At 47.3% G+C, this 19,918-nt stretch overlaps 2 protein-coding genes across 2 annotated transcripts in view; one reads left to right on the plus strand and one right to left on the minus strand.

Moving 5' to 3' along the window:
* Positions 1-571: 571 nt before the first annotated feature.
* On the plus strand, positions 572-12,531 carry LOC140899797 (putative mitochondrial transporter UCP3). Its single transcript, XM_073315929.1, has 7 exons — positions 572-657; positions 3,298-3,520; positions 4,943-5,153; positions 6,113-6,310; positions 8,747-8,848; positions 9,748-9,928; positions 11,761-12,531. The coding sequence occupies exons 2-7, from the start codon at positions 3,395-3,397 to the stop codon at positions 11,873-11,875; spliced, it is 933 nt and encodes a 310-aa protein (XP_073172030.1). The 5' UTR covers positions 572-657; positions 3,298-3,394; the 3' UTR covers positions 11,876-12,531.
* Positions 12,532-13,616: 1,085 nt separating this feature from the next.
* DNAJB13 (DnaJ heat shock protein family (Hsp40) member B13) overlaps positions 13,617-19,918 on the minus strand; it is a 33,097-nt gene continuing 26,795 nt past the window's right edge. The window contains exon 7 of the mRNA XM_073334506.1: positions 13,617-15,311. Coding sequence (XP_073190607.1) covers positions 15,267-15,311 — 45 coding nt within the window. The 3' untranslated portion in view covers positions 13,617-15,266. The remainder of the gene's footprint in view (positions 15,312-19,918) is intronic.

A 19,918-nucleotide genomic window follows, 5' to 3' on the forward strand; every position in this document is an offset into this window, starting at 1 on the left:
GTATTTAGGCTCCCAGTTCCCCTAATTTCAATGGAAAGAAGCCTAAATACCTTTGTGGGTCTGGACTGCAGTGACTTGCCCAAGGTCTCACACACACACAGGCTGTGATGAAGCAGAATTGAATGCCAATTTTCTGAGGCCCAGCCCAGGATTTTCACCACAAAATCATCCTTGGGAAAGACCGTGTACGCTAGGCAGCCCACCTTAACACAACACGAGATGGCTGGGCAGCAAGTGAGTACATGAGCTTTTAAAAATATACCGTATATCTCTAATGTGCTGCTCTCTTCACTTGCTTGTGGCCCCTCCAGATCACTTTCCCCATCACGTCTCTCACTTTAGCCTTGCACTCGCACTCCAGGGCTACCACCGTTGCTGCCTCCCAGTGGCGGAGCGGCACTGTCCAGAACTAGTGTGACAGCCTGAGGCTTTCTGAAAAACACCAGGGTCTCATGACTTTTCTTCTCTGATCTATTTTAAACCTCGGGAGGGAGGCTGGTACTTGTGAACTTGCTGATGGTAAATGATCTCTGTCCTTATCCTTTGCCATTCGGCGAAGAGTGCAGCCCACGAGGGATATATAAATCAGGAGCCAAGACACTCGGCTCACAGAGGATGGCAAGGAGCGGCGTGCACTCAGCCTGCTGCATCTCTAAGGTAAGGCTAAGCGTTCACAGTTGCTGTGGGTTAGTATGAGTGGGTCGAACCCTGCAGGTCTTGCTCTGCGTCCTCATTCCTCACCCATTGCCACCAGGATCTATCTACCTAGGTGCGGGTGCTGCTCTCGGTCCCATTGGGGGGGAGGGATAGCTCAGTGGTTGGAGCATTGGCCTGCTAAACCCAGGGTTGTGAGTTCAATCCTTGAGGGGGCCATTTAGGGATCTGGGGCAAAAATTGGGGATTGGTCCTGCTCTGAGCAGGGGTTGGACTAGATGACCTCCTGAGGTCCCTTCCAAACCTGATCTTCTATGATTCTATGAGAGCGTTGCCTATGTGAAGGCTGACTAAATAAGTGCCCCCATTTACATCTCAGCAGCCCCACTGCAGAAAGGGCCGGCTCCAAAGCCCCCTGAAGGCAATGGAGATTTGAAGGAGCCCATTGGTTTGAAGGAGCTTTTGACCAGGTCCTAAGAGTGACCGTGCAGGGCAGAGGCTGGCTTAGGGTTTGTGCTGTATGCAGCTCCCTTTCTGTCATCCCCAAACACCTCGTCCCTCCAAGCACCCAGGTGTGAGAAGCCTCATGCTGTCTGTCCCGTTTGGAGTGAGTGCATCTCTGGCTTCGGCGACACCCGCATTAGTCTTCACATCTCACTGCTCCGGCCTGCCGCCGAGAGTCACCAATGCTGCATCTGCTTCCACCAGTGGGGAATCTGGAGCAGGGTTTCTCTGGCTCTCCAGAGGGCTAAGAGCAAGAGTAGCTGCAGTAACCGGGTCAGATGAGGGTCTCATAGCCTGGGTGGTTATAAAAACAAGCTGGTACTGCTAGTGTGGATGGGGATCTGTTCTCACGAGCAGTCCCGTTGGCTTCGTAAGAACATAAAAGCAGCCACACGGGATCAGACCAATGGTCCACCTAGCTCAGCATCCAGTCTTCCAACTGTGGCCAATACCAGGTGCTTTAGCAGGAATGAACAGAACAGAGAAATTATTGAGTGATTCATCCTCTGCTGTCTAGTCCCAGCCTCTGGCAGTCAGAGGCTTAGGGATACCCAAAGCATGGGATTACATCCCTGACCATCTTGGTTTATAGCCATTGACGGACCTATCCTCCAGGAACTTCTCTAATTCTTTTTAAAACCCCGTTGTACTTCTGGTCTTCACATCATCCCCGGGCAACAAGTGCCACAGGTTGACTGGGCATTGTGTGAAGTATTTCCTTATGTTTGTTTTAACCTGCTGCCTATTAATTTCATTGGGTGACCCCTGGTTCTTGTAATACATGAAGGGATAAATAACACTCCTTGTTTACTTTCTTCATGCCATTCTTCAATGAGCACCATAGGAAGGGAAAAGGATGGTCCAGAGCTTAGGACACTAGCTGTGGTTTGGGGAGACGTGGGTGCAATCCCCTGCTCTGCAACAGACTTCTTGTCTGATCTTGGGTATGTCACCTAGCCTCTCTGTGCCTCAGTTCCCTGTTAGCACGATGGGGTTAATAGCCCGGCCCTGCCTCGCCTCACAGGTATGTTGGGCTGTGAGGATAAATACAATCAAGATTGTGAGGTGCTCAGATACCATAGTGATGGGGGCCACAGACGTCCCTAAGCTCAATAGTATCTGGGACAGTAGTAACTTGTCCAAATCCATCCAGTGTGTAGGTAGCTGAGATAGAAAACTCCAAAGGATGCTCCCCCTATATGCAGAGTTAAGCGACGATCAGTCATTGTTGTTAAATAAATAAATGGGTGTAAAATATTTTCTCTCCTTATCCATCAATTATTATCCATTTGACTGAGATCCAGAGAGGCATTATGTATATTTTGGGGCTGTAAATTAACTGCAGTTAACTCAAGCAATTATCTCAAAAGAAATTAACTTGATTAAAAAAATTAATGATGATTAAAAACATTCATCATGATTAATCAGTTTTAATCCCACTGTTAAATAATAATAGAATACCAACTTAAATTTTTGATAAATATTTTTGGTTGTTTTTCTACATTTTCAAATATATTGATTTCCGTTACAACACAGAATACAAAGGGTACAGTGCTCACTTTATATTATTTTTAATTACAAATATTTACACTGTAAAAAAGATAAACAAAAGAAATAATATTTTTCAGTTCACCTCATACCAGTACTGTAGTACAATCTCTGTATTGTGGAAGTGCAACTTACAAATGTAGGAATTTTCTTTGTTATATAACTGCACTCAAAAAAAAAAGTCAAACTTCAGAGCCTACAAGTCCACCCAGTCCTACTTCTTGTTCAGCCAATTGCTAAGATACACAGGTTTGTTTACATTTGCAGGAGATAATGCTGCCCATGTCTTATTTACAATGTCACCTAAAAGTGAAAACAGATGTTCACATGGCACTTTTGTAGCTGGCATTGCAAAATATTTACGTGCCAGATACGCTAAACATTCGTACGCCCCTCATGCTTCGGCCACCATGCCATTCTGTACATTTTGTATTCTGCATTGTAATTGGAATCAAGATATTTGAAAATGTAGAAAACATCCAAAAATATTTAAATAAATGGTATCCTATTATTGTTTAACAGGGCGATTAAAACTGCAATTAATCGTTTGACAGCCCTAATATATTTACAGCTTCATTCATATCTTCCAAGGAGAATATCACTGCTGGTCCATCACTTGCTGATTGAACACTGCTTCCAGAGGAGCATCTATTTGCTGAACTGTGATTCCTGCTAACCCAGGGAAGCAATGGTCGGACTGAAGCCCACAGAAATCCCTCCAACTGCTACTGTTAAGTTCCTGGGTGCTGGGACAGCAGCATGCATAGCAGATCTCTGCACCTTCCCTCTGGACACTGCGAAAGTCAGACTGCAGGTAAACATTCTTGTTGGTATTACTATAGTACAAGGATACTGGGACTCAGCTGTGTCAGGCACAATGTATAGATGCGTAGTGGGAGACAGTTCCTGCTCCAAAGAGACAACAGTCGAAATAGTCAAGACGAAGAGATTTGTTCTGAGTCATATAGCAGGTCAGCAGCAGAGCTGGGCACAGAATCGAGCGCTCCCAAGTCCCAATCCTCTGACCCATGTGGTCTCTCAAATTGAGTGAAAGGCATTTTATATTAAATCATTGGACAAATCCAGCGCTTGCTGATAAACAGACTAGGTCTTTTTTCCTCCCATCTGTTACCTTTAAGGGTCAATCCAATTCCCATTAAAAGTTAATGTAAAGACATCAGCGGGAGTTGGATCAGGCTCTAACATATCTGGTTTGATTTCAGATGATGTTTGTTGTGTACCCTGCAAATCTGTGGGTGCCTAGAGATGTCTCAGTAGTATTCTTCTCAGCAAGTCCAGGTTGTTTTTCTGCTGTAATGTGATTAACGGAAACCACGGATAACTTTTTTTACAGACATGACTTGACTATAGTTCTGAGTGAAATCCACCCCATGCAGAGGCCCCAGCACAAGAGCTAGGGACCACTTAAGAGAGCAGAACCTCAGCCGGGGTAGACTGTCACTTGGAAGTCAATGAGCCTGTGAGAGTTTACCCCAGCTGAGGATCTGCCCCAAGCCCTCAAAGTGGATCTGAAATGGTACCTAGGCCTTGTGTTGTCCCCCTGCACCAGGGTGAATTTCACCCTCTTTGCATTGATATTGGAGAACATTTTCTATCTGATCTCAAAGCACTTTACGAACATGAATTAATTTAGCCTCCCACCATCACTCTGGCATTCTGGCCAAATTCCATCATTGATAATTACATCTAGGCTACTTATGTGCTCCACCATTTTCAGCTGGATACGGTAGGCCACTCCAGTTCCTGACTTGATTTGGCCTGTAACGTTGCTGTAGATTGATAAACAGCTGCCACACTCTACCCCAGAGGTGGCTGCATTTCAGTGGTGAGCAAAGAGATGACGACGCTATATCGCTGGCACAGTCCTTTTGCAAAGTGCTTTGGTATCCAGCTGGATGGAATCTGATGTGTAAATGTATGACAATTATAGCCTTGCAACTAGTTCACTGATCAAAAACGCAACTGCAGGTTGAATGCATATATAAATGACAATTTAATACCTTCCTAGCTCAGTACATGCCCCAAACTACCATGAACTGAGCTTACAGCTTATGAACTCTCCTAGCTAATGGGCCCATCTCTGCAAACCCTTACTCATGGATGACTTTACTTGAACTACTGACATGAATAAAGGTTTCAGGAGCAGGATCTAGCTGGCTGCACTAGAGGTGAATTGCCATCTGCTAATAATGATGTCTGTCTGTCTGTCTTGAAGATCCAGGGAGAGTCCAAGCCTAGCAAGAGCATGAAGACCATCCACTATAAGGGTGTCTTTGGCACAATCACCACCATGGTGAAGACGGAAGGTCCCAAGAGCCTTTACAATGGCCTGGTGGCTGGGCTCCAGCGTCAGATGAGCTTTGCTTCCATTCGTATCGGGCTGTACGACTCCGTGAAACAATTCTACACCTCCACGGGATCGGAGAGTGAGTGTCGGCACCACATGCTTCCAGGGGCGGTGTTTTTGGCCTCTATTTCAGAACGTCGAGCCACATCCTCAGCTGGCATGAATCAGCTCATGGAAGTCAATGAACTACATGAATGGAGCTACGCTGATTCACACCAGCTGAGGCTCTGGCCCATTGTCCTAGATGTTGCCACTTAAAAAAAAAAAATTACAGGAAACCAGTCTTTAGAGTGAGCTGAATAACCTGAGATCCCAAATGACGAATGGGGTAAACATGCTACACGTAGGATCCCAGTCTCATCCAGGTCCTGCAGTGCCCTGAGCACAGCTAAACTAGATGTTTGAGCACTTGCTTTGGGGCATGATCAGACACCTCAATGTCTTGTTGACAGCCAGTGCCCCGTCAAACAATGGCAGGCCCAAAAATCCAGGCCAGGTTTAAAGAGCGTGGTCCTTCCCATTTAAAAACTACATATTAGAACCAAATGTGTGACAAGCAGTTCCCTCCCTTTGGAGCCAGAGTCTGCAGCTGGATCAGCATGGGGGCGGGAGTCCTAGGTCAGTGTTGTCAGAGTGCAAAGGGACGGTGTAGTGGGACAAGGTGAGCAGGGCCTTCTCTTACCCTACTCACAACCTCCTGATGGTTGCTATTTCCGGTGCTGCTCAGCACCTCTAAAAACCAGACCAGGATAGTTTAAAGTTGGGCATCCAGAAAACTAAGGCCAACCCCCAAATTAGAGGCCACCTGAAAAGTTAGGCTAAGTGACTTCCCCAAGGCCATGCAGGGAGTCGGCCTTCGCCTATGGCCTCAGTGCTGGATAGAGGGGACGTGCTCGCGCCCAGTCCTAGCAAGGGGGATGAAAGGCACTCTGGTTTAGTGGGGAGGCTGAGAAAAACTCAGCTCTGTGCATTGCTACTTAGCTGTCGATCCTAGAGACAAACCAGAGATTGCTACCCAGTTTATTCGCTCCCATTCAGATGCCGGTATTCTCACCCGGTTGCTGGCTGGCTGCACCACCGGAGCCATGGCAGTCACGTGTGCCCAGCCGACCGACGTGGTCAAGGTGCGATTCCAAGCCCAAGTGAGGCTGACGGAGGGAACCAAGAAATACAGCGGGACTGTGGATGCCTACAAAACCATCGCCAAGGAGGAAGGGGTCAGAGGCCTCTGGAAAGGTACAGGATTTATCTGTGTGGAGCAAGAGAGCCTCCCAGACCAATCACCCGCTGGTGTAAAGCAGGGTGGCTCCACTGAGGTCAGTCTCTGGAAGTCAATGGAGCTGCGCCAAATTACACCAGTTAAGAATCTGGGCCCAGCGCCTCAAAAGTGTGTAGGCCCCTAATTCCCATGGCTCTTAGTGAACAGAGCAAGCCCAGCTAACAGAATTCAGCTCTGGCCCCTCGGGTTCTGCAGATATCCCTGGAGGACAGGGCCAGCTGGTTTTAGAGTGGCCATGCGACAGCTCTGGCAGCAGGTCCATGTGACCAGACAGCATTCCCTTCCCTGCTTCCCAGATCTTCATTTCTGCTCCAGCACAGTGGGGAGGAGGCCTGCTCCTCTATCCTGGGGCTGGCTGCCCCTGTGCAGGTTAGGGCAGCCCTAAAAGGGCTTAAAATAGGACCTGAGTGGTACCTAACCCTCATCCTGGCTCGGCACAGGCTGGGACTTTCATGTATAATCCACTGTGTAGTATTTTTAAAGTGAGACAAGAGAGAGGGATGCATTTCCCAGACTGGCTCATCCCAGCATAAGCCACAATAAACACACTGACTATTAGACCCAAAAGGGCAGATCACAACCAATCACGGACCAGAGCAAACCAAACCAAAATGCCACCCCCCTCCCAAATGTGGGGGCTGGTTGGTCAGAAAAAGGAAATTGAGGTGCTCTATTCAGGCCCTGCTCACAACCCCCGACTCCACCCCAACCCCAGAATAGTGGGATGCTTCTGCCCAAATGATCAGAGATTAAATCATTAACAATGTTGACATAAAATCATCATTAGCGTCACCACTCACCTGCGATGGATGGGGGACACATCCCATCCAGGGCAAGGGTGAATGTCCTTGTTAGGGGGCTTATTCCTTCACCCACTTACTTCCCTGGTCCTTCTCGCATGAACAGAGAGCAACAATACCCGAAGTCCAAAGGTGCAAACAATTCGATGTTTATTGGGGTGAACTTCCAGCAAGCATGATTCCAGTTTCCTTCCTTAGTATCCTCCTTCCCAGCTCTGACACCACAGAGCCTTACACCTGTGTCCCTGTTCCCATTCCTACCCTTAGTCAAACATGATTCCAACTTCCTTACTCCCATTCCCTGTTCCCATCTCCCCCTTTAGCAAAACATGATTCCAATTTTCTTACCCCCATTCCCTGTTCCCATCTCACACCCCCACCCCCACCCACACCCACACCCCATCACTTCCTCATTGACTACAGATTATATAGTAAAACTTGAGTTCTGCTTAGCTATACCTTAACCAATCATTTTCCTGAAATTTAACTAACCAATCCTAACATATTGTAACATGATTATGTAACCAATTATATCCCACCACCTCAATTAGTTTACACCCAGCAAAATTAATTAGACAGCAGACAGGAACAATCACAGAACCAGACAGAGATTATACAGACAAACAACAGCAAAGTGGGAACTATAATGACAAAACAATACAGAAGTGAGGATTTCACATCCCAGCTATTGATAAGTGAGTTCTTGCCAGACAGGATGCTATCAAACTAAGTTTCCTTTTACATTTTCTAGGCACTTCCCTTTCTCTGGAGGTGATAGGAATACAATCCTGTCCTGATAGTGCCTGACAGCCCAATAGCACCTTATTTCAATGTGACTAGTTTGGAATGTGAGGATGTGACCGGTCGCTTCCCAGCTTATGGCTGCCTCTGCTGCTTAGCCAAAGGCCTTAGCCTAAGAACAGGGCCTCAGACTGTCACAGTAAGAGAAGGCCCTTACACTGGCAGACAGTGGTTTTGATTCTTTCTTTTATACCTCTATAACTAGCCAAGTGATAAGAATACACCTAAATTCTTAGAGTACAGGCCTTTGCAGACAGGCCTGAATATCTATATCCTAACAGTCCTTTTTCCTCTTGCATCACAGAAGTAAGGTTCATGGCGAGCCCACAGACCTGCAATAAACAGGTTTGCCTCATCACTTACTCTCTCCCCATTTCCTTGTGTGCTCAAGATGGAATGGTGATCCAACTATCCGAGCCCAGCACTGAGTCAAGGGCTCTCAGGTTCCATTGCTTGCTCTGCCATTGAATTGCTATGCAACTCTGGACTTCTCTCTCCCCAGCTGTATAATGGGGATAATGAGTCTTGGCCACTTTTGTAAAGTGCTTTGACCACTGTGGATAAATAATGCCACGTAATGGCAAGTATTATTCTTATTATCCCTTAAAATCCTGGTATCATAGAACTCCTGTTACCTAGCAGAGCTCCTTTAGGCACAGGTGTAATAAACACGATTAATAATAATACAGTCATGGTCATCACCAGCCCTACTCTGCTTTCAGAAGAGCAGTGTGATCTCGTATGGTCAGAGTCACTCTCTAAACCATTCATCCTTTGCGTCTTTTGCCTCAGGGACGTTACCCAACATCACCCGCAACGCCATCGTGAACTGCGGAGAGATGGTTACCTATGACCTCCTCAAGGAGATGCTGCTGAAATATCATCTAATGACAGGTGAGGAGGGGACCAAGGCCTTGAGTGAGTGAGGGTGTCCTTCCTTCTTCCTTTCCATCTGGGGAGCCTGGTGGTTAGAGCTCTGTCTCACTGAGCCCTCTCCATTGCTTCTCCTTCCCTGATGGCCTTCCACAATGGGTCATCCTCATTCTGCAAAGAGGGCTGTAGCCAGCTACCAATGCTGCTTCAGACATCAGGTGGAGGTTTCAGCAGCATGGTGGTAAGGATGGTCTAGTACAGAGCACTAGACCTTAGAAGACATAAGACCTATTCGCAGCTCTGCCACAGACTCCCTGCATGACCTTGGGCAAGTCACTTAGGGCCAGATTTTCAAAGGGATTCAGGCACCTAGGGGTGCAGATGGGCAACTAGTTGGATTTCCAAAAACCCCCATTGGGAGTTAGGTGCCTACACGCTTTAGGCAATCCCACTACATGCCTAAATCCCTTTGGGAACCTGGCACTTAGGCCCATATTTTCAGAAGTACTCATTGATTTTACGTACTTCAGTTTGGGGGCATCCAGCTTGGGGCATCTTGGGCCTGATTTTCAGGGGTGCGGAGACCTCGCAGCTCTCATGGACTTCAGCTGGCATTACAACTGGCTCTGTAGCTTTGAAAATCAAGCCCAAAGAGTCTCAAGGTATGTGTCCCAAAGTTAGTAGCAAACCTCCCATGGCTCCGTTTCCCCCATGTGGGGAATGGAGATACTTACCACTCTCTCGGGGAGAGGATCAGTTTACTGATGTCTGTAAATTGAACTGAGGTCCTTGGGTGGCATGCGCTCTAGCTGGGCATGGCACTGATGACTAATTGCAAGTGGCTCGTAAAGGCGAAATCATCCCGTTGGCAATGGAAAATTCCACTACCCCAAAACCCATTACCCATATTCCACCCCCAGACACTTTTCCTTGCCATTTCGTCGCTGCTTTCGGAGCTGGCTTCTGCGCCACTGTGGTGGCTTCTCCCGTCGACGTCGTGAAGACGAGATACATGAATTCCACCCCCGGCCAATACAGAAATGCCTTGAACTGTATGCTCACCATGGTGATCCTGGAAGGACCCACAGCATTTTACAAGGGGTAAGCGGCGCTTAAGCACTGAGACAGCTACAAATCTGTCTCCAGGCCTGTACCATGCCTATAGCCTATTCAAGGAGCAGCGCAGGTGACAAGTCTACAGAGGAGACTGACAGGGGCAGAGCACTGGGCTGAGAGTCAGGAGACCTGGGTTCTCGTCCTCACGCTACTACCAGCTCGTGTGGCCGTGGGCAAGTCACTTCGGGCCAGTTTTTCCAAAGCAGCCTCTGATGGGTGGCTTGGTCCGTGGCCCCCTCAGCCTGCGATTTTCAAAGGTGATAAGCAGCACAGGGCAGGGCAACTCCACCGCTAGTTCCCCTCAGTGATCCCGCAAGGGCCCGCTCAGAGGCTTCCGGCTCCCCTGGCTGTCCCCTCTCTTGGGCGGAGATGCATCTCTTTCCCTTCTGCCAGGCAGAGCTGTTCCCTGCCTTCACTGTGTTATTCCCAGCCTGCCCAAACAGGCCTGCTTGCTTTCTCTTCAGAGATGCTTAACAGTGTGACGGCCCCGGTTATAGATATCCCACCGCTCTTTCTGTGCACGTCTATTTTATTCTTGAGGTAAAAGCACTACAGAGAAAACATATTAAAAACAAGGGAAGAACCTGCACACATGCTAAGAACCTCATCAGAGATCAACCCAGCCCTTGCATGGGCTCGGGCAGGAGCAGTCCTGCAACACCCCACCCATGGGGTTTCCTTGGGGTTTCAAGTTCATCACAGCTTTACCTCAGAACAAGCGCCCAGTAGGCCCAACCCTCCCCAAAGGACTGGGGCCTCCGCTTGCTGGATCAGGAAGACGGCCCTGAGCCGGTTTGTAAGAGGCTATTTATCCCCAAACCCTTCCTTTGTCTGTGGGTCCCTGGGGAATCCCATCTGAACTCCACTTCCCCGGGGTAGCTCCAAACACCCAGCTGGAGGAATGACGTTAGCATCCTCCTCCTCCTCGAGGAGCACCACACCGTGCCACAGACACCATTGCCTTTTTAACACAATGCCCCCAAAGGCATTAACCCTCATCCAGTCTGCTATCCACTTATCTTCATTCCACAAGGTTGGTCCAGGACATTGTCAGTCTGTCCCATAAGCACCTGTTGGCTTCAGCTGGCTTGTGGTGGATGCTTAGTACCTTTGCAGAGCAGGCGTGAGGCTCTCACCACGGGCATCTGAAACACAAGACGCCCAGAAGCCTTTACAACATGGGAGCCTGAAGCTCTCTGCTCCTCCACTTCCCTGTGTGTAAAATGGGGAGAATTATACCTACCCACCTCCGTAAAGTTCTTTGAGATCTGCAGCTGATGGGCGCAAGGGCCCAGATGCTCACAGGTATAGAGAGGCGCCTGACTTCCATTGACATCAGTGGGAGTTTGGTGCCTTTGCGAATCTGGGCCTAGACCAGGGCTAAGTATTACAGATTATTAGTCTGGTTTCATATTCTGCTGTGCTTGCGAAACACGGGAAAGAGTCGAGCCCACCTGACTCGGTCTCATTATTTACAGAGCACCATATGTGCGCAGAGCAACTGGTAAGGTGTCTCCAGCCAGGGGTGGGCGCCGTGTCAGGTCAGGCAGGAATCAAGGCTACTGTTAAAGAATAGGAGTGGCAGGGGGAGCTGTCTGAAGGTGTGTGATGCCAGGCAGGAGAGAACAGAGGGGAACCCATGGATAGCAGGGATCATGAGGGAGCTAGTGGATGGGGGATCCACCAGCCAAGGGCAGGAAGAGATACAGCTTGTTGTTGGTTGCCAGGGGCATGGAGTACCCTGGTTGGGGATGAAGGGGAAATTCCTTAGCCTCTATGCTATTGGATCTCTTAATATCTATGGTCCCCTCCCTCAGGTTCATGCCCTCGTTCCTGCGGCTGGGATCCTGGAACGTGGTGATGTTCGTGACCTACGAGCAGCTGAAACGCGCCATGATGCTGGCCCAGGAGACGTGGGCATCTCCATCCTAAGCCCCAGGGAGGTCTCTGGGATGAGACGACAGAGGACAGCATGGGGGCTCCCATGGATTCTCCTCTCCCAGGCAAAGCTTGCAGAGCTGGCTCTTGCTGCTGAACTTTGACTGGGACATTCGCTCCCAGCCACTGAGGTGGGGGCATGCAGCTTTGGATGGACTGTCCGGAGACAGCTGGCTTTTCAAAACCCACTTGTCACAATTGGTGAGATGCCAACGTAAATTACGTTATTTAAACATGCCCAAGGGATGCACGATATTGAAGTGACAAAAAAGGACTCGAAAAAACAAAACCATCAATGAAGCCAAACTTTAGTAAAGCTTTCGATACGGCCTCTGAGCTCTTCGAACCATCTTGGATCCAGGTGCTGCCATGTGGACAGGAAACTGGAGCATAATCCAAGGGTGATGATAGAGGGCCAGGTACACTCTGACGGATGGGAGAGCAGTTTGATGGGGAAGCACAGGGGTCAGGATTAGGTTTAGTCTTATTAACTATCTTCAGAAGGAATAAACAGCCTTCATGAGTGATAGCAAATAGGGAGGAAATTGCCAATGTAGTTAAAGAAAGTGATCGGGGCTTAGCTTTTTACAGATTGGTGGGTTCTTTACCCAAGTGGGTTTTTCTGCTTAACTCTAGGCGCCACTTTTTCTCTGGACTTTTTATTTTCATGGCGCACGCGGCATGGTCCATGCTCTGCCCCCTGCCCAGCCTGATGACACAAACCCTGCCCCATGCTGCTCTCTAGCCCTGGCTAGTTGCGCTGGTTTTTAGAAAAATTTATGCTTATTTCTTTAAGTTTTCTGGCAAGCCACAAGATCAGAGCAATAACTCAAAGGAACTTAGAGACACTTGGGACATGGGAAGAAATAAATAGTCAAAAAATGTTCATCCAAACTTTTTGAAGAAATGGAAATTTTTGCAAAAAAACAAATTGTTTTTGTCAAAAAAAATCGTGGGTTTTATCAAAACAATAGTTTTTTTGGGGAAAAAAACCTTTAAAATCTTCTAGTGGAAAAAAGTCATTTCCTGACAGCTCTAGAAAGAAATACCCCAATGAGATTCAAGGTGGGTTCAATTCCCTGGTCTGCTGCGGATGCAGGGATAATTCTTCCTGAGCCTCACAGGGGTGTGGTGAGGTGCTCAGATGTTACTGTGCTGGGGGCCGGGAGCTGGATAACACCATCGAGGGGATGATTTGGTAAGGGTGGTCTGAGAGGAGTAGGTAACTGTGAGTGAGGGGATGAAATTAAACCAAGGAAAACGTAGGAGGAAAATCAGGGAAGGTTTCCTAACAGTGAGGGTCAAGATTGGCTCCCAAGTGGTGGAAGCCCCATCCTTCAAGTTGTTTAAAGGTAGGCTTGGTCTACACGTAGAAATATTGCTAGCCTAATTATATTGAATAGAGCCAAGTTGTCAAGGTTCCTTCCCCACTCTGAATTCTAAGGTACAGATGTGGGGACCTGCATGAAAGACCCCCTCAGCTTATTCTTACTAGCTTAGGTTAAAAACTTCCCCAAGGTACAAACTTTGCCTTGTCCTTGAACAGTATGCTGCCACCACCAAGCGTTTTAAACAAAGAACAGGGGAAGAGCCCACTTGGAGACTTCTTCCCGCCAAAATATCCCCCCAAGCCCTACACCCCCTTTCCTGGGGAAGGCTTGATAATAATCCTCATCAATTGGTACAGGTGAACACAGACCCAAACCCTTGGATCTTAAGAACAATGAAAAATCGATCAGGTTCTTAAAAGATGAATTTTAATTAAAGAAAAGGTAAAAGAATCACCTCTGTAAAATCAGGATGGTAAATACCTTACAGGGTAATCAGATTCAAAACATAGAGAATCCCTCTAGGCAAAACCTAAAGTTACAAAAAGACACAAAATCAGGAATATACATTCCCTCCAGCACAGCTTATTTTACCAGCCATTAAACAAAAGGAAATCTAACGCATTTTCTAGCTAGATTACTTACTAATTTAACAGGAGTTGGAAGGCTTGCATTTCTGATCTGTTCCCGGCAAAAGCATCACACAGACAGACAGACCCTTTCCCCCCCCCCGGCTTTGAAAGTAACTTGTCTCCTCATTGGTCATTTTGGTCAGGTGCCAGTGAGGTTATCCTAGCTTCTTAACCCTTTACAGGTGAAGGGGTTTTGCCTCTGGCTAGGAGGGATTTTATAGCCCTGTGGACAGAAAGGTGGTTACCCTTCCCTTTATAGTTGTGACACAAGTCAACACCTGGAAGGCTTTATCGGCACAGGTATACCAGCGTACTAGATCAGCAAAGCGCTCTTAATGTGGAGGCAGCAAAATTATGCCTTGGCAGCGTAGCTTATTCCAGTGCCCCCAGCTCTCCTCCCAGCTAAATCACTGGCCAGCAAAAGCCCCACCGCAGATACAGTTTTACCAGCAAAAAAAGTCCTGTTGCTCGTATAGTTGATTTTCTTTGGAGAACAGGTATCAGGTGTACTGGGAAAAGAACTCTCTTGCTGGTCTACCGGCATAGCTCTACTGGCAAACCCTTTGCAATGTAGCCAAGGCCTTAGATTGGATTATTCACTGATTAATAGACTTTAGGGAACAAGCCCAGTGAAAGGACCAACCAGCTGGGACCTGCCAGGTCTTTTCCATCTCTGGTCTCTGTATGATTCAACCAGCCCAGCTGATGTGCCGGGAAGCAGAAGTGGGATAAATAATGCAAAAGAAACGCCTACCAAGACACAGGTAACTTTAGATCCTCTCTCCCTCCCACAGAGCCGACCGCCCACAGATGGATCTGCAGCAGGACACCGGCCCGAGCTGCCTGCGGTGCATACTAGTCAGTGTTCTGGAGCTGCACTGAGAGGGAATTATTGGAGGAGTATTGCCCACCTCACCTGGATCACTTGTGTCACAGGGGACAAGTGGCCATTAAACTGTGTCATGGTTATTGCTGCCTTGCAGCCATTGCTAATAAAAGGACTCAGACAGCCCCCAGGGGATCTCGTTGCAGGTCTCCTGTCTTTTCTTTGGCAGATTTAGTCCTTTCTCTCTTTTTCCGATCTGGCCCATGCTGAAAGGTCTGTGGTGCAAACCCAGAGGGGACAGCTGAGGGATCTAAGCATCGGGTTAGAAATACCTAGAATGATCCCAGTGCTTGAATCCGAGTGGGATCAGCTCACCCTGCATCTTTCTGAGCTGGACGAATGAGCCCCCGTGCTTCACCGAAAGCACTAATCTGAGACCAAAGCAACAGCATCACTCTGGTCAATGAACGACAATGGCAACTACAGCAGGCAGGCCCCCACCCGAGCAGTGGAGTGGAATTCACCCCGGTCCAGGTGCAGAAACCTTGTGCTGAATTTCCCCTTCAGTGCTGAGCTCACAGGAGTGATTTGGGGAAGTCTCATCCAGCAGCACCGGCCCCTTTCCAGTTTCCTTGGTTCACATCCTAAAGGATCAACAAGGGACACACGGTCAGTCTTTTAAAAACACCCTTCACAGGTCACCTTTAACTGTCCCGGTGGAGCAGTTAATGGCATCCCAAATGATACAGGGCTTTGCAGAGCTCACTTCATCGGATGTCTTATGAAAGGAGATTCAAGGAGCTTGGCTTGTTTAGCCTAACTAAAAGAAGGTTGAGGGGAGATATGATTGCTCTTTATAAATATATCAGAGGGATAAATACCGGAGAGGGAGAGGAATTATTTAAGCTCAGTACCAATGTGGACACAAAAACAAATGGATATGAACTGGTCATTGGGAAGTTTAGACTTGAAATTAGACGAAGGTTTCTAACCATCAGAGGAGTGAAGTTTTGGAATAGCCTTCCAAGGGAAGCAGTGGGGGCAAAAGACCTGTCTGGCTTTAAGATTAAACTCGATAAATTTATGGAGGAGATGGTATGATGGGATAACATGATTTTGGCAAATAATTGATCTTTAAATATTCAGTGGGCTGTGATGGGATGTTAGATGGGGTGGGATCTGAGTTACAACAGAGAATTTTTTCCTGGGTATCTGGCTGGTGAATCTTGCCCATATGCTCAGGGTTTAGCTGATCACCATATTTGGGGTCGGGAAGGAATTTTCCTCCAGGGCAGATTGGAAGAGGCCCTGGAGGTTTTTCGCCTTTCTCTGTAGCATGGGGCACGGGTCACTTGCTGGAGGATTCTCTGCTCCTTGAAGTCTTTAAACCACGATTTGAGGACTTCAATAGCTCAGACATAGGTGAGAGGTTTTTCGCAGGAGTAGGTGGGTGAGATTCTGTGGCCTGCATTGTGCAGGAGGTCAGACTAGATGATCATAATGGTCCCTTCTGACCTTAATATCTATGAATCTATGAATCTATGAATCACCAGCTTGAGCTACACCTAATAGCAACGCTAACTCAGAGCTTGCAGCCAGAGCAGGGCATCCCTGTGCAGTCAGTACAAGGTTTATGCAGCACTCATCTGGGATGGATGCACCCTCCAGGCCAAGTGGGATACATGCTGCATACCCTGCGGTGATTTGCTGCGCAGAGGTGAATTTCGCCCTCCGTGCACAGCTGCTCTGTAGCCACAGCCCCATGCTCTTTGCAAGCACTGAAATTCATAACACATAAAGATTAGCCCAGCACAGCCCACTGGTGCAGACACAGCCTACCCGACGATGGAGTTTTTCTGTCGGTGCAGGAACACCACCTCCCACCATGACATTAGCTATGTCAACAGAAGCATTCTTCCGTTGACATAGCTGCATCAACCCTGGGGGTTAGGTGGGCATCAGTCGGGGTGTTTTCTTCATACCCCTGACTGATGTAGCTCTGCTGATATAACTTTCAAGGGCAGACCAGGCCTTAGATCAGTGGCTTTCAACCTTTCCAGGGTACTGTACCCCTTTCAAGAGTCTGATTTGTCTTGCCTACCCTAAATTTCACCTTAAAAATTACGTGCTTACACAAGCAGACATAAAAATACATGTGTCACAGCCACACTGTTACTGAACGATTGCCGACTTTCGCATTTTTACCACATAATTATAAAATAAACCAATTGGAATATATTGTGCTTACATTTCAGTGTATCGTATATAAGTCATTGTATGAAATTTTACTTGGTACTGACTTCGCTAGTGCTTTTTATCTAGCATGTTCTAAAACTAGGCAAATACGTAGATGAGTTGCTGTACCCCCTGGAAGACCTCTGAGTACCCCTGGTTGAGAACCACTACCTTAGATACTACTGTGACGGGCACAATAGAAAACTCTAACACAGATACATCAACATTCAATTCTACTTCTAACTGGACTATGACTATAGCATTAAAGAATTAAGCCACACCAGAGTGTGTCTTTTATTGCTGCCCTCTTCTGCAGCGGTGGGAAGCAATATAACAGATAGCATCAAACCATTCAAAGAAGCATTGAGGAGTTAACAGATGTGATGGGATCTGGTCCCTTTTCCTTGTGGAGCAAAGTGATGCTTTTTAGAAGGTTTCTTCAAAATGTAGCAGTGGGGGGATATTTTGGCTAAAGCTAAGCAAAGCACTAGTGAGTCCCAGCTCATTTGTGGCCCTTTTCAGTGATCAGTCCCCAGATGTGAGCCTCTGGGTGTTGGAGCCAACCAGCCAATCAGAACACTAATTCTGAGGCAGAGGTTGGGTCAGAGACTGGAACCAGAGTCTGGTCAGCAAGGGTTAAAGTCCCAAGTGTGCTATGCTGTTACTTTGGACAAATCACCTGCTCTGTGCCTCAGTTTCTCCATTTGTGGAATTCAAGTGGAATGAGATTCCCTCGTTTTTTAAAGTGTCGCCTGTTTTTTGAAATCCCTCACGCCGCTGCACTCTGCTGGGTGTGTTTCAATGCACATTCTTTAATTCACCCTTTTTAAAACACAAAGCTCCTTGTGCAATTTATCCCAGCTCTGCTTAGGCCCAACTTTCACAGAACCAGAGAAATGCGGGGCTGGAAAGGATGTCAAGAGGTCAGCTAGTCCTTTGCCTGCGCTGAAGCACGATGAAGTAACCTTCCAATCCAATATTCCTCAACGAATCCCAGCAGAGAGGCTACTAAAGTCCTGAGTTCAAAGGAAGAGGCAAAAGAAGCCAGAATACTCAATCTCCTGGTTTCTACGGCATCAAACCTTATACGTTGTCCAGCCCTTCTGGTTATAAAGGGAACCTTCAAATGCAACCACTGCCTTTTAGGGGATCAGGAAAGAGAATGAAACAGCACAAAGAAATGAGAACACTCCTTATGCAACCCAAAAGGCTGTTCATTGTCAAGCCTCAGACTTCATGAGCCCTTGTTCACCTTGACAATGCTGATCCATGGACCAGGAAACTCCAGCTCATTTTGTCCCATTATCGTGTCCTGATGGTGCAGTCGTTTGACAGGCTATTTCATAAGACTGATTGGAATATGCAAATGATTGAATATTCCTTTGAGGATTCAGGTAATTAAAACAATTGCTACTGTTCTTAACGACTGGGTGGAAAGGCCAATAGTCTCAAATTTGTGAATGCAGCTAAGGCACTCGAACTGATTAAACAGTGTCCTCACTTGCATGGATTTAAGTGAATGAATGTAGAAACCAATTTAGTTAAACTGGCGCCATTTCTGGATGTAGAGCAGGGCGAGGCATCTAAAGTGAGGCACCCAAATCCATACTTAGGCATCTAAAAAAGCAACTAGGTGCTGAACGCATGCAGTTCGTATTGTCTTCCACCTTTATGTCAGGGCTGATTTTGGTCCAAGCTCAATGAAAAGGTTCACAGATGTCTCAAAATCATTTTGTTTTTCAGGGATTGGTCTTAGCAGGGGTTGTTTCTGGTGATTAGAAAGATGCAGTTAGTTGAACATAAGCCTCCACTTCTTGCCTGTGTCTCATGTAGCATGAGACAAATCATTTTAAATGGCTAACAGAATCTTACCTCCATTTTTCAGGCAATTCTGTAACAGCAATCCCCTGGAAACCGATCTTTCCCAGACCTCTTAAACAGGGAAAGTGTGTGAGCAAATAAATCCTCTCCACTTGGAAGATACCCGATTAGGACTGTGTTTTGACCAAGGGTTATTTGAGCCACAGAAGCTCAGCCAAAAGCACAGTCGAGAAATAAGAACAGCGTGGGTGCGTTTTATAATTGAAGAGACTGACGGAAAACAGAGAGATCTTATCCCATAAGGATGAATTGTATAGAAAGGAGGGTACATTTGGGAAGTCTCCGTAGCATAGACTATTAGTCATTTTTAGTCTTTTTGCCTCTGGTGCCCGTTTTACACACAGAACTCTAGTTGACATTGGTTTATGGTGCCACGTTTGTATCAAGGAGACAATCCACAAGGAAACAGAAGTGTACTCTGAGGATCTGGAATAACAGTGGAAATATGAATTTAGAGGCTGCCGGCTACACAGTCCCTTATCTCCATTCTGTCCCCTCCCTTTTCATTTTGTTTGGGGTTCCAAGTGAATTCCACGTTCCTGACAAGTGCTGGGTCCCCCACTGAACAATAGACCAAGGGAAGCAGCAGTGCAAGCTTCACCTGCAGGAGCATCACCTCCCACCTCCACAGCTGACTTGGAAAGGACCATTTCCGGGGTTCAAAGGAGCATCTATCCCCCATGTCTGTTCAGCCTTTTGGTTAGTATCACCATCTGGCTGGGGCCTCCAGCTGAAGTTGTATAGCCCCGATCACTGGAGGTTTTGAAGAATAGCTTGGACAAACACCTGTGAGGTCTAGGTTTACTTGGTCCTGTCTCATTACAAGGGACGGGACTAGCTGACCTCTCATGGTCCCTTGGGTTCTTTGTCCACTGCATAGGCCACTGAGTAGCCATCAGATGGTGGCAACTTTGGGGGCCTACCAATCTACACCAAATCTGCACCAGTGCTGTAGAGCAAAAGACTTATTGTCCCACTAGCAGCCCCCTGAGCCAGCCAAGCCCCAGGGCAAAAAGTTCCTGACCATTGTTTTGTGGTTCTTTGCCGGATGTTTTCATTTTTGCTTGGTTGGTTGAACTCTCCCGCTGACTATGAGGAACCGAGAAAGAGAGAGAGGCCACACTCTGTGTCAGGG

This window comes from Lepidochelys kempii, chromosome 1 (genome assembly GCF_965140285.1).
Source record: "Lepidochelys kempii isolate rLepKem1 chromosome 1, rLepKem1.hap1, whole genome shotgun sequence".
Taxonomy (NCBI): domain Eukaryota; kingdom Metazoa; phylum Chordata; order Testudines; family Cheloniidae; genus Lepidochelys; species Lepidochelys kempii.

Bases quoted from the DNA above. Each gene is read 5' to 3' on its own strand.
- LOC140899797 (XM_073315929.1), top strand. From the start codon at position 3,395: ATGGTCGGACTGAAGCCCACAGAAATCCCTCCAACTGCTACTGTTAAG. The intron at 5,154-6,112 runs GTGAGTGTCGGC...GCTCCCATTCAG, and splicing joins CACCTCCACGGGATCGGAGA to ATGCCGGTATTCTCACCCGG. The intron at 6,311-8,746 runs GTACAGGATTTA...CTTTTGCCTCAG, and splicing joins GGTCAGAGGCCTCTGGAAAG to GGACGTTACCCAACATCACC.